General features: G+C 38.1%; 4 protein-coding genes across 9 annotated transcripts; 3 read left to right on the top strand and 1 right to left on the bottom strand.

Annotated features, from left to right (window-relative positions):
• Positions 1 to 5,807: 5,807 nt before the first annotated feature.
• On the bottom strand, positions 5,808 to 10,983 carry LOC107271996 (origin recognition complex subunit 2). 2 transcript variants are annotated; one of them, XM_025089504.1, is made up of 11 exons: positions 10,887 to 10,983; positions 10,327 to 10,535; positions 8,183 to 8,373; positions 7,994 to 8,119; positions 7,714 to 7,911; positions 7,353 to 7,630; positions 7,044 to 7,258; positions 6,837 to 6,969; positions 6,532 to 6,772; positions 6,222 to 6,452; positions 5,808 to 6,147 (listed from the first exon to the last, which is right to left on the bottom strand). In XM_025089504.1, the coding sequence occupies exons 3-11, from the start codon at positions 8,244 to 8,246 to the stop codon at positions 5,945 to 5,947; spliced, it is 1,689 nt and encodes a 562-aa protein (XP_024945272.1). In that variant the 5' UTR covers positions 8,247 to 8,373; positions 10,327 to 10,535; positions 10,887 to 10,983; the 3' UTR covers positions 5,808 to 5,944. The 2 variants fall into 2 exon arrangements, with proteins under 2 accessions (XP_024945272.1, XP_015604152.1); XM_015748666.2 differs by lacking the exons at positions 10,327 to 10,535; positions 10,887 to 10,983 and having other exon boundaries at positions 8,183 to 8,429.
• On the top strand, positions 8,541 to 13,131 carry LOC107271985 (glycerate kinase). Of its 5 annotated transcripts, XM_025089470.1 has the most exons (6): positions 8,541 to 9,237; positions 10,021 to 10,582; positions 10,892 to 11,249; positions 11,312 to 11,385; positions 11,582 to 11,754; positions 11,845 to 12,502. In XM_025089470.1, exons 1-6 carry the CDS (start codon positions 8,968 to 8,970, stop codon positions 12,208 to 12,210), a joined length of 1,803 nt encoding a protein of 600 aa, XP_024945238.1. In that variant the 5' UTR covers positions 8,541 to 8,967; the 3' UTR covers positions 12,211 to 12,502. The 5 variants fall into 5 exon arrangements, with proteins under 5 accessions (XP_024945238.1, XP_024945233.1, XP_015604129.1 ...); XM_025089465.1 differs by adding an exon at positions 12,953 to 13,131 and having other exon boundaries at positions 10,892 to 11,754; positions 11,845 to 12,012; XM_025089478.1 differs by adding an exon at positions 9,614 to 9,736 and having other exon boundaries at positions 9,101 to 9,237; positions 10,892 to 11,754.
• Positions 13,132 to 17,900: 4,769 nt separating this feature from the next.
• LOC112495036 lies at positions 17,901 to 18,837 on the top strand. Its single transcript, XM_025089622.1, has 3 exons — positions 17,901 to 18,233; positions 18,291 to 18,449; positions 18,518 to 18,837. Exons 1-3 carry the CDS (start codon positions 17,952 to 17,954, stop codon positions 18,557 to 18,559), a joined length of 483 nt encoding a protein of 160 aa, XP_024945390.1. The 5' UTR covers positions 17,901 to 17,951; the 3' UTR covers positions 18,560 to 18,837.
• Positions 18,838 to 18,971: 134 nt separating this feature from the next.
• LOC107271931 lies at positions 18,972 to 22,468 on the top strand. Its single transcript, XM_015748544.2, has 6 exons — positions 18,972 to 19,895; positions 19,968 to 20,126; positions 20,196 to 21,498; positions 21,566 to 21,724; positions 21,782 to 21,870; positions 22,053 to 22,468. Exons 1-3 carry the CDS (start codon positions 18,972 to 18,974, stop codon positions 20,256 to 20,258), a joined length of 1,146 nt encoding a protein of 381 aa, XP_015604030.2. The 3' UTR covers positions 20,259 to 21,498; positions 21,566 to 21,724; positions 21,782 to 21,870; positions 22,053 to 22,468.
• Positions 22,469 to 23,320: the final 852 nt, after the last annotated feature.

The following is a 23,320-nucleotide window of genomic DNA, read 5'->3' as shown; positions in this document are numbered from 1 at the left end:
AAAAAGTGAGATGGAAAGTGATTGTTTCGAGCGATTAATACAAATTACGATTGGATGAAGACGTGGCGACGTCACGGGACATTAAGGTCGGGTCAATTAATGCCGAGAGATTAAATGCAAAAGGGTCATTCGCACAACTTCCGGCATTTGCTTGCTTTCGTGAGAGAAGAGTAAATAAAAGATATGAGAGAGACAGAGCGAGAAAAACAGCGAGATAGAGAGAGATAGAATGTTTGGTACGGGAAAAAAAAAAAAAAATCTTCCTACAGGCTTAAAAGAAAGATCCACTAGAGAGAAGGAAGCGTATAGAAATAAAAGTCAACGTGAAAATTTGTCTCTATTACCCGCAGCAGCTTTCACCTCGGTCCACGACTCGATTCATCGACAGCAGAGATCTCGTTATTGGCCATGGCCGCCTTTTACGGTCTGACTTTTAAAGATGCATCTCGTTCCATAGTAACGAGTGTTCTCTAAACCATCTGGGAATGCTCTCTCTCCCTGCGTCTCACATCCCACTAAAGATGTAGTAAATAGGACGGTGGTCGCCCAAAAGGCAAAAAAAAAAAGTGTGGAAATCTTATCAGCGATCGTCATGCAAATTCGCCGGATGGCTTCCATAAACAATTAAGTGCCGTGAACAATGGCTACTGTTCGGATCGTTTCCATACGGCGGATTCGAAGATAAGGCGGCTACCGAAAAATTAATCGCTCGGCACTATCGTGTTATGCTAATAGACTGACAAAGGGGATATGACATGATTCTGCGGTTCGCCGGGGAGTCGAGAATTCGTCCGCGCACCTTCACCGCGTTACGAAGTGGCGTAGGCCATGGCAAACGTCACGGACACCTCCTTCTCTCGCGTCCAGCCAAATGACGCTGCCCGGACTCGGTACGTATCTCGGGCTCTTTGACATTTGACACAATCCTAACGGTAAGCGAGCCCACGACGTTGCTCCGAGCGTATGGCAGTGTATAATAAAATACGTGTCAGTCATTAACATTTCCGTAATCGTATCCCCAATAACAGTTCGCGGATCGAATACCGCGAATATTACTTGTCATGCATAGATCAGCTGATTGTCAGATTTTAGCATGTCTATATACGTACAATCTCGAAGACTTGATTGACGGCAAAGTAATTAAGACAAGATTTAAACGATGCAAAATAGCACGTTCGATACGAATGTCCGTAGATACGTATCGATGCCAAAAGGCGTAATCTGATAACTGATAGAGAAATTGACCAATATTTTTGATAAATTTAAAACGAAAATATCATTCGTCTGAATCTAACACAGCGAATATACCGCGAGCACCATCTGGTGGTAAAACATGGAACTTTACTCTCTTACTATTTCCAAGCTTCGACCTTACTGTCCCCTTCTCGTTCTTACAGCAGTTTCCCATTGAATTTACGTAATCGGTAATTAATCGTTAACGATGAATTTTTTGGGAAATTAATTTCTTCAACATTTTTCATAATTCGTATATCAACTTATTAACACCTACCTCTTTTTACCTAACGTGGATCCAATGTCAGTCGCATTTAAGATTTCATGCGAGAGAAACGACGATGATGGTGGACAGAGAGAGAGAGAGAGAGAGTGGAAGAGAGACAGAAAAGAGTCTAGCGGATAAATCACGAAAAACACGCTACAGCTGCGTACGTCAGAGTTCGCGTGCACCTGCTCCGTGTCCCGCAGTGTCGACCTTAAAGCACCCTGCGCGATACGGTAAGTCGGGAGAGACGAAAAACACGGATAAAAGAAAGATGGCAAGAATGAAAAGAAAAGAAAAAAAAAAAAAAAAAAAAAAAAAAAAAAAAAAAAAAAAAAAAAAAAAAAAAAAAAAAAAAAAAAAAAAAAAAAGAAATCAAAGCTTTGAAAGAGTGCCTCGGCACGCAGATACGGCTAAAGAGGAGTGTAAAGCTTTTTACAGCTCTCGTCAGTTATTTTCAGCGGTTTATCGTTTGCCGGGTGTTTACGCTGCACTTGCTCCGTGAGCTCGCAATGCAGTTTCCGTGGGGATTTATCGTCGTCGTTACGGAACGCCACATAATATGCTGATCGTAAACGGGAAGTGCGCGGGTAACGTGAATTTTCGGCGTGCAGTTGGTACGCTCGGAGTGTAATGGCAAACGAGACTTTCGAAATGCGCGCCAATCGATTACGGAATTAGAGCTCGAAATGCTCGTTAATAAACGGTCTCGTATGGTCCCCATTAATAAGTCAACGAAATACGAGCAATTACGAGTAACAGCCCCGAGAGCGACTATAAAACTCACGTTTAAAATTTATTATCGTAATACAGATAACACGGTTAACAGGTACGAACCACAGAAGATGATACCGACCGTCGTAATGATTGTATAAGAATGACGTTCTAAATTCCGTAATCTAGTTTGCGTTATCCCTGACACGCATTTCTATTGGGTCTGAAGTCATTGTTGACCCTTCTTTTTTTTTTGACACAAAATTTTTCTACCCATATTCTCCACGAACACACGTACCCTCGACATTGAATTCTCAGCTTCCCTTATACGCGTAAGTGATTTATGAATCTCTACCACGAGTCTCCCCCTTTTTCACGCTGCTATCGAGTTTTACTTCGACAAAGAGTCTGCCTGCTTTACCAGCGACGAGGGAGAGTCGAGCGAAGAGCCGCGAATTCCAAGGTAAAGACGGAAGTGGCGCTAGTTACCGGTGAAAGATAATCATTTCAGAAGATAATTTATCTTAGCTCCCGCGTCTCCCCAGGTGGCATTCAATTTCTTGCAGGAACGCTGCAAGGACGTGTGTCATTGTGGCTCTTTGTTTATATACGTATACGTAATAACGTGTCTGTGGTTATACCTGTTCCTGAGGCCTGTCTGCCATGTACCACGATTACCATTAACACCGCGATCTTATCATACACTTTCATAAGAATCGTTTAGTAGCACGGGTTATCAAGGAATGCAATTACGTGTTCGTTTGGAAGTAGTATGAAAAAAAAAAAAAGAAATTTAAAAACAAAATCTATAAATCTAAATGTGCTTGGAAACACAGGGAGAATCAGGGTACCCGGAAGTAACACACTTGAAAAATATTTGGCATGGGAATTCGCGCGTGTGTCGATGGTTCGATCGAAGTGCATGATGATCGTTTGATGCCGTAAGAAATTAGACACATCGGGATAACGATAGTGGGAGTAATTACGTAAGCCATTATTATGTTGTGTTACGTTCCGTTTAGACGACCTCGTCGCGCCCGAACTGACGTCACTGTATTCGTTTGGCGCCAAATATGTTGAATAAATATTCGCACCGAAGACGAACCTCGCGTATTTCCGGTTGCGTTGAAAAAAAAATGTAACCCTGTGGAGTGTGGTGATTTGAAAGAAAAATAATAAAAAAGCACCCGGACCTTAGCATTCTATTACATATGGCGACATGTCTTTCCATTAGCATCGCCGGCTACGATATGAAAAATTGAAAAGCGCACGAGCGTGACGCGCTCTGTGGAAGTTGGCGGATGCACTGGAATCGCGCGGCCAATTGCCATAAGAGTGACAGTCTGCAAGGTGAAGCTAATTCGCAGTTTATTATGTAAAATAGCATTGACAATACACCGGGCTGGTAACGTTCGCCGCTCGGTCACTCAAAGAAGGACGTAATGAATAATGTATGCATATGTTGAGTACGACTACGACATAATAACGTACATGACAATTTCGCATGTGCTCAGGGATGCAACACTTTGCGAATACAATAGAGCGGCTGGATAATGACGACGTCATCATCTTCAATGTTGGATTCTGCATGGACCGGGGATAAAGGTGTGTTACCACCCACCTCCCCTTAATCTATTTATATTATTCGTATCTCTGAGTTTTTCTATTACGAAGGGGACATAATATTTTCGATCAGGAGAGACATGACAGAGTACGGAATTAGAAGGAAGGATTTTCGTCATTTATGGTAAGAAAGATAAAACGTGGAGATTGAAAGAAGTTCGTCCAGATTGGAATTTCTTATGAAAGTTATTAAAGTGGAATTTCGATGAAAGGAATACGCCCAGTGTAAAGTCTCGCATTTCTTTCACAAAATTTTATTGTACTTTTTGTCTTGGATTAAAACTTATAGGCCTTACGGATAACAGGGATGGCTGTGGTGATTATTATGAAATATACATGACAATTACGAAATGGATATAAATTTTGAGCTAATGGACTCACCGGAGCCTAGACGAGAACGATGTTGAACTTCGCACTGATAAATGGAACGACCTGTAAAGATAAATGATTATATTGAGATTGTTATTGTACACGGTATTCGAGTGAGAATATTCTCTAGGTTGTTTATATTTAAAAAAAAAAAGGTCTTGTTATTCTCTACCGATGATGGTTCGTTTCGTAATGTCCGTATTACTACGCATGTTCGAAATGTACTGTGTTTATGTCAGCGAGGATGGAAATTTTATTTGTAAAATATATTTCTATGTTGCGCGAGAAAAAAACTATAGACCATAGATATGTAACGTACTGAAACGTGTACCGACCTGTGATTTGTATATTATGTATAACGTGATAAAAATTATTAAGACATTCTATTCTGTGATATCATGTTACATTTGGAAATATTGAACACCTAACGCTTAGCTTCTATGCTCTCGTGACGATTTGTTCAAATATATTTTCGCTTGGTAAGCACGAAACTTTTAAAAGATTATTAACAGCGAGAGCGAATAATATTAAATTAAACTGCATACTCATAAGTTATACATATTTATGGAACTTTACGCTTATACATTGTGTACACTAAAATTCAAGGTCGTTCTACCCCCTGCCATGTTTATATCAAAACATCCTTGCCATAGTCAAATTGCTGTGAAACGAGTTTCGCCACTATTCAAAAGTCACGAATACTCATATTACAAAGAATTAAAGAATAATCCCTCTGCTACGTTGAGAAATTTTTCAAAAGTCTAGAATAGATTCGCAACGAAAAATAAGTATGCTGACAAAAAAGCTAGGTTAGTTTACGTCGGTGCTTTCAAAAAGTTAATTTATGCTTGGCCCTTTCACTCTATATTACGGAGTTCTTTATTGTTACTCAAGCAATAACCGTTGGCTCAAGGATTTGCCCCTCTTTTTTATACGCCAAAGTCAAGGCCGTTCAACCCTCGATCGTCGTAGGGCAACAAAAGAAGATGACAACCTTGGAGCAATTATGAAATGGAAAAAAATACTTACCGGATACGTAGGAATTATTAGTTCCAGCTTTCCGTGATAACGTTAAGTTCTGCTTGGCACACGAGTCCGCCTGCCACCAATTACTATAAACATTTCAATAAGCTTTCGGAAAATATACGAGCCCGGTCGTCGCCGCACGCACAACGTTCCCCGGAATGCCACTATGGATTCCACACAGTGCTGCCAACAGAGAGTGCGAAAAAGGTTAAGCGAAAAATCGTCCGTGCGATGACTTGAAGATTTTTAATAGGAATTACGAACTGCTCTTGTGAATTTGGTTATTCAGATTTTTTTCATTTACTAATCAATATTGCTAGTTACGCTGTGTTTTCATCTATTGCTCGTATGTTGCTGTATTTGTTATATTGGCTATACTGTTTAAAAGACATTCGTATTTTACGTTTACCGCCTTTCAGCAAAACAACCGTTTGACAGATGTCGCCACTAACCACGAAGAAAGTGACCCCTATTATAATTTGTTAGAAACGAAGAAGTAAACTGAAACTGTTTTATCGGATGTTATTTATTCAAAAAGAACTTTGGATACGAAATTATACAGATGATCTTGTTTGTCTTTACTAATTATTCAAAAATATTCGTCTTTATTTAGAATATCGAAGGCACTCATCGGATACAAAAATAAATATTAAGAATTTATTAAGTAGTTTACTTTGCTGAGATCTTAACTAGGGTACGACTTTAATGATAGATTCAAGTTTCTTCATACTGCTCGAGAAATTGTTTCAGTAAGGCATCTTCAAGTGGAATGATGAGATACTCAGCCCCATCGACGTTACGTTTATTTCGGACTAGCTTGTGATCAACAAATTCTGTTAATTGAGCCCTCAGTGCTAAATCTGAACTTACCAGAAAAGCTTCACGCGCTCCCCAATATAGATCCTTAAATGCCATTCCTAAAAAAACACATTATATTCTCATAAAACCATTAATCATTAATTAAATATCGACTCTAAGTTTATTCAAATACCTGGATAGTTCTTGCTATTATTTTCCAACTGATGCTTAACCAATAATATGTAAATTGATTTAGCATTTGACGTAAGAGACAGAAAAACGTTGCGCAATGATGATAATGCGAGGGAACCACTTTGTTTAACCATTAATGAATTTTCGTATGATGTTTCTGCCACATATGGTAAAAGTGTTGTTGAATCCCACCAGTAGAAATTATAACGTGACCTTTTTACATTATCCCAAACTGAATAAATAAATCAATGTCAAAAATGCGGTAATGTTGGAAGTCGAATACATATAATTTTTAAATAAATTGTTCTTACGTAAAGGTGCATTTATATGGTCGACAGAAGCCATTAAGCAGAGATTGGGAATAGCTGCTAAACGAGAAAGAATATCCTGTGTTTTATCAGAACGAAGCATCTGTCCGTCTATATTATGTATTAATAAATAGAGACGATCATCGGGATTTTCTTTCAAGATATTTTCTATGAGGTTAATACACTCGTTTGTATTTGTTGGGCTAGTTAGTTCCAACAGGTCCACTATTATGCCATCGAGTATCTATATTTTAATGTTAAAACTTCTGTAATAAATTAAGTAAAATGAAAAACTAGGACGAACATACCTCCTTTATAGTTAAACTGGGAAAAAACCCATTTACGACCAAGGTGGGATGATCATAAATAATTTCTTTATAAAAATCATTAATCAAATTTCTTTTAGACCCAATGCCATGTAAAAGTATACTATATCCTTCTCTGAAAAAAAAAAATAGATTTTTATAGTATTTTAAGTCATATATAATGTACTTAAGATTAATTATTAAACTTACTCCATAATGAAGTACCACATAGGAAAAAAAGATCTGTAGATCTTGGAAAGTGATTTAATACCATTTTTATGTTCCTGTGATACATGGTTCTGATTTACCAGCAATTCTTGAATTTTTTCCTCATTTAAACGGGGAGTTTTCAGTCTTCCCAATGTATGATCAGACGTTAAAACTTTTGCAGATTGATTCTCAAAGTATTGGTCAGTTTTCAAATGCTGTAAAAAAAATAGCATAATTATATATAAAAGTGAGTGATTCTTGTTTTGTTGATTTCTATAAATCAGGTGGAGGAATAATACTTGTACTAACAAATTCAGAACAAATTGCATTAGATATAGATTTGCCTTTGCTTGATGAAGTGGTAAATGTTATTTGCAGCCTGCGAGAGGGAGATTTATCCCTCGTTGGTTGTTTTGCTTCACCATCACTCTCCTCGTCAGAGTGAATCTCATTTTCACTTTGTTCATCAGTATTATGATCATCAGTTTCATCATCAGAAGGTACAAATTCACTGTCTTCAGAGACACTTTCACTTTCACTTGATGTTAAACCAGATGCTATGTTTTTACGATTAATAGAAGCCAATTCTACATAAGTAAACATATTATTTAGCATTATTAGGTAAGAAATATTATGAAAATAATTACTTCTGAGGAGAATAGGGTCATACGTTTCTTAATTTTTGTGCGTATATGATGTGGAGTCTTTGTAGCTTCAATTATAATCTGTAATTTAGGCTTAAACTTGGGAGTACTTGGTGTTATATTATTTCGGCAAGAAATAGCTTTTTGTACCATAGCATCTTTTTTTGAAGGTGTCTGAAATTGGTACATCCGTGTACCACTGACATCCTCATCTGTGAATAGTTCTGGAACACACGGTATACCATAACATTATTATATTTCTTATATATATTATATACTTCTTAAGTTAAAAATCAAATATCATACCAGACGGTTTTTGCACATTTTCCTCAACATTTTCAAGTTCCTTCTCAAGCTCAGTCTCTAACACATCAGTACTTGCAGTTGAAGTGGCGGAACTACTATGCCTTCGTATTCGTATTTCAGATTTGTCTATATGTAAAACAAGTCATACTATTATTTAACATAATTATATGGCTATCACCTTCATTATACCTGCATAATTAACAGGAGCTTTTATTCTCGAGGAACGTCGCAACGTTTCACTACTGTCAGACATCGTATTTTGGTGGGAAATTTCGTACTTAATTGATTCTTTCCTTCCTTTCCTTATGCCGACCTCCTCCAATGAGATGTGCCAGTACTTAATTAGTTACATTCAAAATCAAATGTTTTTGCACAAGTACCTTGATATAAAAAAAAATTGATAGAAGAGATTTCAACGACTAAGAGTCTACAGTAGCGCCACACCTTGGTGTCGCTGTGAACCCCACGTCGGTTTTAATGGAGTATTTTACATATAGTACCATCTGTCGCATAGAATATTTACTACAATGATTCTACTTTACTCCAAACAAAATCAGTGACCCTATGAATCTTCAAATTGCGTAATTGGTTAGCAGTTTCCCTAGATTCAATCTAGATGGCAATGTAATCGGATCTCTTTTAGCACATTTTCTTGTATTCCTTGTAAAACATTTTTCATCTACTTCAATCTACTTTACGTATGCTGAAACGAGCTGACCATTCTGAAAGCATCATCTGATTACGATCAATACCATTTACGTAAACAGAAACACAACGTTATTTGATACAAAAATTTCAGAGCATATGTTAAAACAGTAAATAAATATTTGTAACATTTTCTGTTCAACCATAAAACCGATACTACAAAATTACATAAATCATGTAATGCGTCAATATAAAATAAAACCAAGATGTAATAGATATAAAATTAGGATAAAATATTTAACCAAGCGACTGAATAGACGTCAACAAGAATGCCAGCGAAAAGTAAAAAGAAGAAAGACAAAAGGAGAAAGAAAAAAGAAAAAGTAATCGATGCAGAGAAGCAGGAGATACGAGATAAGAAGTTAAGGGAAGCTAAGAAGCGAAGGGATGAAATTATAAATAAAATAAAATTCAGTTTGAATACAAAGTTTAAAGAGAGAATGAAGGTGAAGGAAGCAGATTTAAAAAAAGAAACGAAATTGCGGGAGAAGGAAATACGAGATCAAAAGAAAAGTCCGAACGAGAGGAAAATGAGTGAGGTATGTATATTAACACTGAGTGAAAATTAATCGAACATCTTACATTTAACTAGGTATCGCCGCGCTGTAAAAGGTAATTCAAAATTACCTCACCCACTTTTGCATGTCTCGGACTATCTCGTTAGTGCTAATAATACTCTAATTATAATCTACATAAAATAATACTATTACAATAATTTTCTTCACTACCTTCAAAAGTCGTTTAATTCCCTGACAGTCTTGCACGTCCAAGTAATTAACCAGCTATCAATTATTACTATTGAATATTTGAAACGTATCGATATTCACTTATCTCATGCTACCTTATATAAGTATAGAATCGGAAATATGAAAACTGGTCGATAATTTTGGGAAATTAATGAAGCATACGTGATAGATGCGGCCAAAGGTGTGAATGAGGATGAGCGAGAGAAAATTATAAAAAGAGGAGTGCGCGTGCGAGAATTCGAGTACGAATAGGAGTTTAGAACAAGAAGGCGAAAATTGGAAATTGCATAATGTAATTCGAAGTAATAAATAAATTGCGCTTTTCCCAATAAATCGTCATTGACTCCATGCAATATCCATCGTGCAAGATTCAAGTAGGATTAACCATTCATGTCCAACGTTTGAGAAGATTACTCGAATATTCTTCTGTAATGTTATACGTGTACATGATTAGTTGATCCTACTTAAATCTCCCATGATGTAAACACAATCATAGCCATTCGGTATTTTTCCTTAACCTACATAAGCGACACAAATTGCCATAGACAATAAATAGATAACCGTTTGAAATTTCAGATTCGTCGCGACATGAAAACCATCATTGAGGCCGGAGTGGAGAAAGTGAACGCGAGTACAGTGCTTTTGAATAAAATAAAATTCGACGGAAAGTCCACGTTAACTGTACAGGACACAAAGTACAAATTACAGTATAACGTTCACATGATCGGCTGGGGCAAAGAAGCCATCATGCTTGGCGGAGCTTTTGAAAAGTTAATAGGGAAGCATTTGAAAAAAGGATGGCTGATTGTTCCACGAAAAACAATTTTTAACATGTGGAATTATCCATCGTGGCTTCCTAAACTTGATACGCGAATTACTTACGCGGAAGTTGGTACTGATGGGAAGCCTGATGAAAAATCAGTAGAAATTGGACGCAAGATCGTTGAGTATTGCAGAGGTTTAATGAAGAATGATATACTGTTTGTGATCCTGTCAGGAGGTACCGACGATCTATTATGCTGTCCACCAAAAACAATCAGCGTTAAGGATAAGCTTGATGTCCTTGCTACGTTGAAAGCATCGAACGCTACCTGTAAGGATATTAACGTCGTCAGAAATAAGCTGTCAATCCTCAGAGGTGAAGCACTGAATATTTTCATTTCGTACTTGTATCTATAATGCTTTCACACGCAATATCTGTAAGTATAAAATTGTAAAAGGAATTAACCTTTACGCTATAGAAATATTAATACTCGTAGTAACAGTTACGTCGAGCATTTTACGAGACAGTTAAAACGGCTCGGAAAACATTTCAGTCGGACTAACGTTAAATTACGTTTAGAAAATAACCTTGACAAGATATACGTACGAGTAATAAGTTAGGACCGAGATATAAAATTTGGCAGTATAAATTATATTGGTTGAATAAATGAATTGTTTACCTTAGGAGGATATCTTGCAAGATTTGCTTATCCGGCTAAAGTGATAACACTGATAATGTCAGACACGCCTGGAGATACAATAACGGAATTCGCTGGAGGACCAACAACGAATGACACGAGACATTACTTGGCCCCTTCGATTTTGCGAAGATACAAAATTTATGATAAATTATCAAACAACGTGAAGGAAGTTCTGGAAAAGAAAGCACCAGATATCATGGATCCTCTTCTATACGAAAATAAGGAATTCAACTTTGTGGACATTTACGAGATAGCGAATATCCCAGAAGCTATTGAAGGAATGTCTGAGGCTGCATTCAAATTGGGACTCGTTTCTATAAAATTGAATCCCAGCGTATCTGGGTCCGTGCGAGAAATCAGTCGAGAATATGCCAAGATGGCTTCTTTACTTATACTTGCCGTAGAAGGGAAGATCACGAAGCTGGAGATGTACGAATCCATGAAAGAGAGCAACGTGATGTACCTTACCGAGAAGAAGGTACACGAAATTTTTCCTTCCAAGGAAAAATGGGGATTGGGTCTCTGTCTTCTTATGGGTGGACGTCCCGACGTCGAGGATTATGAGAATGGAGACGGTGGACCGAATCAGGAACTAGCACTTTATTTCTCTTTCGATTGGTACCTAAGAACGAAGCAATATCCAATTTTGAATGAGTACGTCGTATGGATTCTAGCTGGCAGCACTAGCGGCAGAGACGGGAACTCTCAGGTAGCTGGAGCTTATGGATACAGTAGCCTCGGCCCTGGTGTATATAAACGTTTTAAGGAAGTATCTAGAGCATACGAGGAAGCCAAGGTAAAATCGAAAAATCTAGAGAAACTGCAACCCGATAGCGTCGAGACTAAGGTTGGTTCTGATATTTTATATTGCATTAGAGATACCTGATATAAAACATTCTTCTATTATAAAAGTGACACATTGCTAACCTATAAATAGGAGGCAGTCAAAATATGTACGGATTTGAAGATAGAAATGGACAAACTGTCAGTGATCATGCCAGATCGTGTCTTGATGAAGCACAACGTGAATTCTATGTATCTAAATATCAATGACGGCGACGAATTATTAGAATTGGGTACCGGAACCGGATATACATATACGAACGTAGGTGATCTTCATATTATACGAATTGTACGTTTCCAATGCAACTGTGATGGATCTTGCGTCGAACAAGGAGGTTTACAGAACCAAACAGACATTTGTACGGATAATGAATGTTCCGTCAATCCCAGAAGACCCGTGGATCAACCAAAGCCGCACTGTTGCATGCGAATTACTAAGCCCAAAATCAAGATCCGTTAAAACCCAAGATATTAAATCACGACGCATTAACCAGCTCCGCCAAACGTACTATGGTACACGTTACTAACTATAAGCGTCAAATTTTTTTATTGTAAATTGAAGATCATCGCCAGTTGCACAGTCTGGCATCTAGTTTACGGTCTTACATTTTCCCTAGAAATTTTACAGTCAGAGTAAGATTTATGCGAGGTGGCAAGGGATTCTCCTATAGTCTGAACGTGTCCTGGGATCCTGAAAAAGAGGATAACTCGCGAGTTATCGTACAAAAATAAACCATTCCACAGTAAGAAACAGCAACGCAATTTCTTTGTGAAATTTTTTTTAATACTCCGTCATACAAACATACACAATAACGATACGCGTAAGATTTTATTTTCCAAAATTTGTCCACGGTCCAACAGTAACGTTACGATGGGTATCCTTTTGGTTTACCACAATGACTATGGAGAATGAAAAATAATTGTTCGGGCCATTGTGCATTCAGCGGTGGTGCGATTATTAACGAGAATCCGTCATAGTTCGGTGCACCGAGTTACTCGTGATTTGTTATTGTATATGAAACCACAGAGGCTGATGAATGGGATGGAATTGCTCCGGCACGTTTCCCGATACGACCGATAAAAAGGATATTAGTCGTCCTGCTTGCCGATCGGTCTCTTATAATACGAAAGAAAAAAGACGCATATAACTAAATAACCAAGGAAAAGGAGATAAAGTGAACTTATAAAAATTTATGTTACAGACATACATTATTATGAATATCAAGACCTGGTATTTCACTAGATATACTGTATTAGCCTCCATTGATGTATATCAGACTGATTTTCATCCATTTGAAATACTCTATGACGCAATTCACAGGAGTGACTGATTTTTATACGTATTGAACTATAAACGCTGCTTTACCTTGCGTATTCCGTCGTTTGCATGATAACGTTTACGTTACAGCGAATGGCGCGGCGTCGCGACGCTCGGAGGGGTTGACTTGAATACTTAATTTTAAGTGGATCTATCGACACTCCAACCAACCCTAAGTCTCTTGGTATTTAATCAAAGATTGGTTTGGTAAGTAAGGTGCGCTTGTGGCAACATATTCGCTGTTCCGGAATTCTCTTATCAGTAACTCTCCTTTGCATTCGCCGTTCTGAGCTATCGATCCGAAGCCCCTTGCTATTTGATTCAAAAGTTAATAAGGTAATTAGGCCATCATCCCTTATCAAAGAAGCCTACAAGTGTTTCTGAATTTCTAGATACATGTACACACATATACAATAAGGTCACAGTGCTACTTAACATATTATTATTATATTTTTCAGGACTCAGCATTTATCCCATCCCGTACCTGCTGGTTGGTCATACTTTCCATCATGGAAGAGATTTAAATGATAATTTCCTGGTGCACCTCGCATAACGTATGCATGGCAATTTATACGGTCAGCTTAGATAAAGCTGAGCCTCGTCTTCCGGATGAGCAAACCACCCCTAATAGCAGTAACCTGGATTAATTAATAGTTTATCGCCCGGCTCTGGTAATAACTTGAGTATGTCCGATACCACAGAGACGACGTTACATTATTCTCACATAATCTTACGACATGTGATAGATACGAAATTTTCAAGCTCTGCCTAAACGTACACTATCTATATATATATATTTTTATGTACGTATATAGGTATATCAACGATTGTTTAACAATTTGTCCCTAGAAATCAAATCAAACGTTATGTTTACTTTATTCATGTAAAATTTTACACTTGCCTCATCGTATCGATGAATAACAGCCAATTTCTGTTCGCTGATACAAACGAATCACGATGAAGCTTATGTCAGCGATAATTGGTTCGTGTAGGTATAAAAAGCTTTTTCACGAATATTCGCCAATTTCATTATTTTTTGTTTTCTCATCAATTTTTACAGACCTGCTGGAAATTCGTTAAATCTGTCAATATTAAAGGACTATTTTAAAAACTGTTGCCGAACTGATTCAAGACCATTTCTGTTCATTTGCGGATGAACAAATATCGCGTGTGAAGGGATTTTCGAAATATATCTCGTTGCCATAGAAGAGCCGTGAGTTACTTTTTGTATGATTCTCTGCCTGGTACGTGATATCACGAAACCACGGGAATATATAACTGCGCTTCCCATTGACCACAATCGCTGCTGTCTGCCACACCAATTATTCCATAATCAGTCATCCGACACAGCGACGACCCCAGCCGTCTGGTACAAGATCGTTGCAAATTATAAACATAATTGAATATTGCACTTTGCCTCGTACCATAGCACAGGTCCCATGGCATCAGATGTAAATACTGCAGTATAATTATTTTTTGTGCTTTATCCTCGTTCATTCGAAATTGTGTTACAAATCTCGCGGGAGTGCGCTGAACGTAATTTTTTGAAATCAATGCAAAATTTCGACAGCCACCGCCAGGCTTAATATCGTAACGTATTTTTCACGTGGGATTAACTGTAGATATGTGTTATCAGTGATTTAAAAAATTGTTTGACTAAATTCGACCGCAGCGTTTTTCCCACGCTTTGCTTAGTTTTGTATCTACGCGTCCACATACACACGTAGACGCGTATCCGCTTCCGCGTTACACTGTTAAAATCCCTTCTAAAGAGCAGCCGGAAAGCTTTCTGCAGTTAAATTTACAATGCAAATTGAAGGAGAAATAAAAAAAAAAAAGCTCGAGAGCCAGGATAGCACGAATGGGCGACATATGCCGAGTCGTTTATTTATTTATTTATTTCTTCCACCATTTGTCCCGTTAAACCGAGATTTCAGTCGGAAACGCGGCAATACAAAAATCCGCGAAACTACCGGATTTACAAATCGTTATTTTATTGGACAACGCACAAAGTCGATCGGCCGTAGCTTCTTTTTCTATCAACATCGGAAATAGATATTCCTTGAGAAACTTTGAAGTACGCCTTACTGGATTATTTTTGTTATCAAACGAAATTCTCCATTAATATATGTACGTATAAAACTTGAAACCTTAATAAATAAAATTGTGCGTACAAAAGCTGTATTAACAAGTTCTCGTATATCTCCGGTAATATTACACTCGTATTCGTACTCGTACGAAAGATAGTTATTAATTTAGCTGTTTCGCCTGGGTGGAAGGTATTATGTTATTAAATTTTCACTGTTTGAAGCGTTCGTGCAGCGGTACGATTATGTATTGAAATACGAAGTAAATTAAGGGGGGTTTAACATGAAATCGTGTAAAATGAAAGGGGCGCGAATGTAAGCAAAGGGATGGTGGCTGAAGTCCTAGTTTCCAGGTACCTCAGTTGCTCGGTGGTTGGTTGTGGGTAACGAGCGGTGCATATACTGCATATTTAGCCAGGGTACCTGTGCAGAGACATGCAAATGCACAGGATGATGGCCTCTCGCCGGTACGACCCTGACTACAGGAATTACTTCATCTCGCGTTTAATCAGGATTTTCCAAGGTAATATCACAGATTTTGACCTGGCACTGGCGGACTCAGATTATCGAGGAATACACGCCATAGATATACATGGGCTGTACTTGCAGACACCGCAGGTATAAGTGTACAGTGTATGTACTCTGACGTAATAACAATTACAGTATATCAGCCATACCTATAATTTCAATTTATTAGAAATACTTATGTACAGGAATTCGCGAAAGCTCCGTGCATTGTCGGATGGTACATGAGGTGCGCCAGCAGTTACTCAGAGGCTTCCGCGCCTAAGCCGCCATTGAATCTTAGAGGGTCATCTTCTTCGTGGTGAAAAGCGTAGCAGGGAAACCTTTGAAAACCTGAGTAAATCGAGAATGAGAATGAGGATACGAGAGATAAAGAGAAGAGGAGGGTGGGACTCGAGTCCGAATTAAAAATAGAGAATATTAATCTCGACGACGACGAACTTCCGTCGACGAGCTTCGCAAAGTTAGCTGAGTAAGTATTCTTGGCCGAGTGTTTCCCAAGGGACGTTCGGCTAGGTGGTTTTAGCCAGGAAGAAATGTAAGAAGGGCCAGTGCCGGAGCTGCGCGAAGGCTTGGCCGAGGTGTCGTCGAGTTGGCCGAGTCCATTCCCGGGGCTTTGTTGGACGAGATTGGTAGCGACCCCCTGGGAGATGCCGGCTAGATCCCTATTATGTTCAGAAGGGCAAAATGTGCTTCCTGGAACTTTGGTACCAGTGATCCTTTGCCGATAAACCGATCGATCAATGGCAATAATTTTGTATCGAGGGTATTCGATGACACGTAGATCATTCGTTGTTCGTGATTATCAATGTTTATTTTTTTTTGTATTTTTTGTATCCCCTATTCCTTTGCAGCGCTTTACTTTCGTCCCGCACGTAGACCGTTTCTATGAAAAATCGAAACGGGAAGATGCAGCTCGCCTCTTTCCCATCTCGCCGGATGCGAAAGGCAAGATTCATTGGTGTTGTCTCGGCGGTAAAAGAAGGAAGGCGGCAGCCAAAGGGACACCCGGTCGTTCTTCTTCTTAGGCGATTGGGGTGGCGTGGAAAAGGGATAAATCAGGTTTAGAGTTTGCTTACCCAATCTTGTCCCCCAAGATGTAGCCCGGGGTGGGCTTATGCCTGGTACCAAGGAAAAGTGAAAACAAAGTGCCAGCGAACCACTTATCTCGATAGAATCGCGAGCTCTGTACCAACTCCAACCACTTTGGACTTCGCTTCGACTATTCGTACACCTTTCGATATGCCGACCGTGCTTCACGGTGTAGGGGATGTTTTATCGTAACATGGATTTTGCTTCGTCAAGAAAAGTTTTATATGTATTTTTTTCCCTTGCTTAAATACTAATGAAATATTTAATAAATAAATCTCCACGTATACCTGTTGTTCGCTGTAAAATATCAAGTCCAAATTTATGTGATTCTTTTGAATCGTTGCTTATACCGTAGACTGACTTTGTGTCGTATGCCACGTATATGCAGTTATGGGAATTCCCGTTGTTAGTTACCTTATAGCGATCGATACGGAAATGTGCATAGTGATGGCCAGTACGCTTTTGAAAGCTGCGGAAGACGCACGAGGTGCTCTATTCCTGATACTATAATTCGTCGTGTGTGATTCGTACCAAAGTGAAGTCATGTCTGTCGTCGATTTACCCGATGTACTTGGAGTCCTAGGACATTCGCGGTTCAGTATTTTTGTTTACCGAATTTTTGGTCTGGGTGTGATAAGGTATCGTGGTAGATACTTGAGGAAGACTACAATACTTTTGCGCTTTCTGACTCTCTTAAGCGTTTTTGGAGGCTATTGGTATATACTAGAGATAAATACACCAAATGAGTACAAAACATTTTCGAAAAGCCAATATGAGATATTTATCATCGTGAATATGTTTATTACTGTCACGATAAAGTTATGGGAGATTCTGTTTATGGATTACTACACAAAGCAATTCGCTTCGTATATTGAAGACATCGGTGCAATTGACCGGAAGTTTGCTAAATTTAAGATCTACAATAAGAGAAGTCTCATCTATTTGATTGAAATTATCGCAATGATAATGTTCGGTTGCAAATATATTGTGCAGATGGGATTCTTGCTGTTCTGGGAGAAATACTCGTTTATTAACTTCTGTTTTTTTGGGGTCAGATTGTATGCCAGAATATCGATATTTCTATACAATATCGTGTTGATCGATCTGATTTATTGGATTTATCAGAGATTGAAGCTGATCAATGAGATCTGCAGTTCCGTAGATGCCTTGGCGTATTCAATGGATGAACAAAATGATACTATAAGAATGCTTGCCGAACAGCATTACGCAATTTTGAAAATTGCCAAACGTACTACAAAATTATTTCAATTTTCATTCGTCACGAAGTTCATAAGCAATTACACATTTATGATAAGCACCTTAATAATTATCTACAAATGCCTGATTGACGAAGATATTTGTGAGTCTTTGCTGTTTTTCCTTTTTCAATACAGAGGTGCATTTTTCAATGCAATAGGCATCATCGGAATCTGTTACGTCTGCGACCTAGCAGTTACTCAGGTAAATGAATTCTTCAGTCATTTTCATTGGACGGTACATTTTGACTTTGTATTTTAGGCTCACCAGACCAAAATGATTTTGCACAGGACGACATTGAACAAGTCCTACATGTATCTAATTCCGGAATTGAGGATGTTCATGACGTACTTGACAGATGAGATTCTTAGCTTTGAGCCGTATCAATTATTTAACATAGATAAAAGCCTAATGATTGTTGTAAGTCTGATATTATAATTTCGTCTAACTCAATACACGCGTGTTGTCATACATTCCTGTAATTTTAGATACTCGGCAACGGACTGGCTTTCTTCACTATAGCGGTATAATGTTAATAAACCGAGCCACATCGTCGCACTGAAGTATCGGTGTAAATGTGGATTTGCAGTAGAAAAGGTGTTAAGTGAATTTCTATGGAATAATATTTACGAGCACGCACGACATGGAAACCGCACATAACAGTAACCTACGTCACTACCGATTTTACGTGTCACTTGGGAATTAGTCGAGTGCTTCTCTGTACCTATAGAAAAGGTGTCATGATATATGTCATAGTTGAGTCACCATTAAGTAGTGCACGTAGCAGTAACCACCCCTGGTTACATCCCTGGGCTTTAGTCTCCAGTAGGCAGTCAAGCAGGAAAGAATTCGCATCACGTCGTCAGAGATCATTTTCCAATATCTCCTATCAGACTGACCGGTCATTTCGGAGTTTCTCGTTAAATTCCTCTGTGATTCATCATGATCCAGTTAACAAAACGTGGTATCTTCGCGAAAAAGCTGTCGCACGGAGTCCGCGTAGCTTATGCACTGTGCGGATTTGACGTGTGGTACCTGGATGATTCGAAAATTTCGACTGTGGCCTTAGTTATTGCTACGCTGCAACTTGTGCTATCCATCACTTTCCCAATATTTTCTTGGACCGGTGTGGCACTTTATGTAGATACCGCTCGTCAGATGCAACCAATAGACAAAATCTTCAATATCTTCAATTTGTTTTCTTGGATCATATATGGTGTCACTCTCGTTACTTACGCAGTATTCAGATTGAAGCAATTCAAGAACAGGAGAATTTGCGGTAAAGAGTTGCGCAGAATTCATAAGAATTTTGAAAAATTTGGAATCGAAATGGGAAACGTCGGACGTGATTTTTACCTTTTCTTAATATTGTTCCTTGCCTTTGTAACTTCTGGATTGCAAGGAGTCTTTCAATATATATGTGCACATGGCAAGATTTCTATCTGGAAAATCTGCTCGGAAATTTGTATGAGCACGATGAATATATTCATCGATTTTGATTTCATCGGTGGTATCTATCTTCTTTATTTACTGTACAAAACTCTGAACGGACAATGTTACTTACTGAAGGAAATATCTGATTCGATAAGATATCAGATCGCTATTGTCAAATTTATACGAGAACAGCATCAAGAGTTGGCATCGCTCACGCAGAGCATCGTCAACGCATACGAATTTCCGCTGATCTTATCGGTCGTGAGAATTACCTTACTTTCAATAATGAAAATGTATGCCATCTATGTCTTGCCTCCTGTATTGTCTAAAACTGATGTTACCTGGTTGATTTGTGACATAATACTATTCATAACTCTGCAAGCCTTAAGGATTTTTATGATGTGCAGCATTTGCACATTGATGACGTCTGAGGTAAGACTAAAATATATATAAATTTGTTAAAATTGATACAAAATCTTTTAATTGTAAAATTTCATATCTTAGGCAAATCGAACTGACACAATTCTAAGTGAGGTCGAATCAAATAATCCATACTTGTACATGCGGCACGAAAGATCAAACTTGTCATTGTACTTGAGACAGCAAAATGTGAGAATTCGGCCATGGAACATGTTCGAGATAAATAATGGATTGTTCGCCTCGGTAAGAAATCGATTGTCGCCCAACATTTTTTACGATTTAAAAAGTGTCGTCGTTTCGTCTGAATTCCAGGTAATTGGCGCGATACTCGTCTACTTGTTCTACTTTGTGGACAGGTCTGAAGTGAAGCAATAATCAGGCTTCCTACTACTTATCGATAATTCGAAAGCAAATTCAGTCCAGCTGCATATTTACACGGCAGTAAAAATGTTGCACGCACTAGACTTTTTACGAGCCAATACACCATTAACTTGCATCATACGTTCTATGTATCTCTAAATGTATTTTACGGATGGGCCACAAGGAAAATTATTTTTATGCACTCGAAGGGCCACGTATGCAGCCCCGCACCGTAGCTCTCATTACGTGCGGTACTTTGGAAGGTGCAACATCGAAGTGGGCAGCAGTTTTGAAGATAAAAAAAAATCCGGATATCGTTCGCACTGACAATATAACCATGAGAGTTCACGATGCAGCTTCCGTCGAAGCAGCAGAAAGTACCAACGAAGAGAATCGAAAGAATTCCAAATTTCTACGCATCTGCAGCCTCATTTATACCATTCTTGGAATCGGCATCATACGTTGGGGCGATCGGTGCTTTAGAAAAATAACGATAGCGCTACGGCTTATACAAATTTATTACTTCTATAGGATTACATTGCTTGTATTTTGGACACTGGAAAAATTGGCTGATTCGTTAAACAATTCATATTTCACATATCTCGTATACTTGACGTGTGGCATTAACACTTCAACACTGTACCTTCTGTTACTCCAAGGATTCTTTAGAAAAAATAATATTGAGAAACACGCCGATGACATCGAAAAGATTGATAAGAAGTTCCCGGAATTATCTCTTACTCATCAATCTAAAGTGCATTATTGTGTGCACACTTTGGGGCTGGTGACAATTGGCCTGATTTTTATTGCTGTGAAAATAATCAATTTTTTGCGTTTGGATATGAACGGTCTCGGATTTGACTACTTATGGTCAAACAGTTTAATACTCATATCTCTCGTACTATTTTATAATTGTGTGTACGACGTACATCAACGGTTCAAGAGAATCAACGAGTTGTGCACTGACATGGGAAATCAGGAGGCTGTCCCTTTAGACAAAATTCGATTGATCAGAAAATTGAAGATTCTTCATATCGACTTGTCTAAGCATGTGCTTAAAATTGTCCGAGCTCACAGAATTACAGCTTTAATTGTTATAATAAAAAATTTCATAATGTTCACTGTGAATTTGATGGCCTATATCATAAAAAGTTCTCCTGTGCTCTATAACGCGGAGATCGACTTGGTTGTGAACGCCGTGGAATTAATTGCATTCCTACTATTATGCGTAGAGTGCACCAACGCAACAGTTGAGGTAACAGTATACAATTGTTATGTCTATTCTGTGAAATTCTTTTTCAATTAGGCTCTTTAATAAATAGGCAAACAGTACCACCCATTATATATATGGTATGGTCCTGAAGGATCCGACTATGGGACTGCGTATGGAGGTACTGAATTTCGTGTCGTATCTTCGTGTTCAAAAAGTACAATTCAATCCGTACGGACTTGCCAAAATGAACAATCGCCTGATAGTCTTTGTAAGTACAATCTGTCTCTATATGAACTTGTAAACAGTATTAACAAACAATTTATAGATCCTGACTACCTTGATCACTCACATGGCATTTTTTATTGATATTGAGAAATTATAAGATCGTACTGTACTGGCAAACTATTTTACATGGTAAGTATCTTATAATTATATAAAGACAGTGTAAATATAATGTGGTCGAATATTTCATCCTTTACTCTACCGAAATGCAATACTATAAGTGCATTGACAAGTTGCAATATGACGTTCACGTTATCGTATATGACAGTTATTTTCAATTAATATTTTATTACAGTGAAAATATTTATTTACAGATCTCCACTGAAATATAATGACGGATAATGAGATCTTCGAGAAAATGCATATGGGACTTTACGAAATTGCTTTATAATAAACACGTATTGATGCACGAGTTATATGTGGATATAAGGTCATTCGTTCTGGAGGATCAATAATCTTAACGTGATATAATGCATCGGTTGTTCGTCGTCTTAAAATATATCACGTGATAATTAAATCTTCATCGTAGAAGTAATGCATCCATGTTGCAGAAGATCCACCCCACTGTCGTTGCTTCGCCGGAAGACCACGTACCTTACAGTGAAAATGTGTTTTATCGATATTACTAAACTATATCATACGTGTTTAATGTTTTCAGCAATTTTTAGCACGGAGTGATTCTCAGATTGATGCAAAAACATAAAAGCACCATAACGGGGCCTTAATGTAATACATATTCGTTGGACTGAAGGAAATTCTTGAAAAAAAAAAGGTACTGCGAAATGGCAGGAATAAGAAAAAAAAAGAATTTGTCGTTATTGTTGTACTCAATGTAAATTTGAAAGATGTATATTTATGTGTAATGTCAGAATTTCATGTATCTATATGTATCTATGTACTGCAGCGTCATAAAATAAATGATGAGCTGGAGCATGGACGGTAAAAATAAATAAAGAAAAACCGTCGGTATTGCTGAAAAACATAAAATGACTGAGGAAGAAGGAGTCTTCGTAAAAGTTTTTCACAGTTGAAAGGCTCAGTGCAATTCGCACATCCCAAGTTACCTACTCCTTCGACTATCCGAATAGAAGGAGCACACCTTTTTCGCACACCTACTATTTGCATTTTTACTGGGTGTCCGTCTCTCGCGAATTAAAACTTTCGCCAAGTTAGTAATCAGTCCTTATCGATCCCTGCAGCATTCGGTTTTGGAGACGAGTGAATTTTGTAAATTTTCCCAATCAGAGTGACATTCGATAGTTTCTATATAATTCATTATTAGCAATATTTCAGAGAAATATATGTATATATGAGTATGGCTGCGTCCGAACACTAGCTACGTCCATGGGCTTTGTCTGTTCCAGCCACCGAAAGGAAGAACCGGGATTAAAAAGGGAATTCAGGATACTATGAAATTACACCAGCTACTATATAGATATCTATCATTTTTGCAGGTGCTGTTCTTTGACTGCGTTTCAACTGGAAATTTTCCCAAGGTGAAAAAGAATAAGGAATTACAAATTTCAGTTCAATGCAATATACAATAAAATTCTATTTATTGCAGTAAACATTTGCCGGTCTT

Source organism: Cephus cinctus, unplaced genomic scaffold (assembly GCF_000341935.2).
Source record: "Cephus cinctus unplaced genomic scaffold, Ccin1 Ccin1_scaffold0087, whole genome shotgun sequence".
NCBI classification, from domain to species: Eukaryota; Metazoa; Arthropoda; class Insecta; order Hymenoptera; family Cephidae; genus Cephus; species Cephus cinctus.
The sequence above is the reverse complement of the archived record's forward strand: the minus strand, read 5'-3'. Positions and strand labels throughout refer to the sequence as shown.

What these genes read in the sequence shown, in the direction of transcription:
- LOC107271996 (XM_025089504.1), bottom strand. Translation starts at nt 8,246, where the DNA reads ATGTCTGACAGTAGTGAAACGTTGCGACGTTCCTCGAGAATAAAAGCT. An exon ending in AGCTCCTGTTAATTATGCAG is followed by an intron (nt 8,120 to 8,182) that starts GTATAATGAAGG and finishes TTTTACATATAG; the next exon opens with ACAAATCTGAAATACGAATA. An exon ending in CCATATAAATGCACCTTTAC is followed by an intron (nt 6,453 to 6,531) that starts GTAAGAACAATT and finishes TTATTTATTCAG; the next exon opens with TTTGGGATAATGTAAAAAGG.
- LOC107271985 (XM_015748643.2), top strand. Translation starts at nt 8,968, where the DNA reads ATGCCAGCGAAAAGTAAAAAGAAGAAAGACAAAAGGAGAAAGAAAAAA. An exon ending in TAAGCTGTCAATCCTCAGAG is followed by an intron (nt 10,583 to 10,891) that starts GTGAAGCACTGA and finishes TGTTTACCTTAG; the next exon opens with GAGGATATCTTGCAAGATTT. An exon ending in CCGATAGCGTCGAGACTAAG is followed by an intron (nt 11,755 to 11,844) that starts GTTGGTTCTGAT and finishes ACCTATAAATAG; the next exon opens with GAGGCAGTCAAAATATGTAC.
- LOC112495036 (XM_025089622.1), top strand. Translation starts at nt 17,952, where the DNA reads ATGGATGAACAAAATGATACTATAAGAATGCTTGCCGAACAGCATTAC. An exon ending in GCGACCTAGCAGTTACTCAG is followed by an intron (nt 18,234 to 18,290) that starts GTAAATGAATTC and finishes TTTGTATTTTAG; the next exon opens with GCTCACCAGACCAAAATGAT. An exon ending in ATAAAAGCCTAATGATTGTT is followed by an intron (nt 18,450 to 18,517) that starts GTAAGTCTGATA and finishes CTGTAATTTTAG; the next exon opens with ATACTCGGCAACGGACTGGC.
- LOC107271931 (XM_015748544.2), top strand. Translation starts at nt 18,972, where the DNA reads ATGATCCAGTTAACAAAACGTGGTATCTTCGCGAAAAAGCTGTCGCAC. An exon ending in GCACATTGATGACGTCTGAG is followed by an intron (nt 19,896 to 19,967) that starts GTAAGACTAAAA and finishes TTCATATCTTAG; the next exon opens with GCAAATCGAACTGACACAAT. An exon ending in ATAATGGATTGTTCGCCTCG is followed by an intron (nt 20,127 to 20,195) that starts GTAAGAAATCGA and finishes TCTGAATTCCAG; the next exon opens with GTAATTGGCGCGATACTCGT.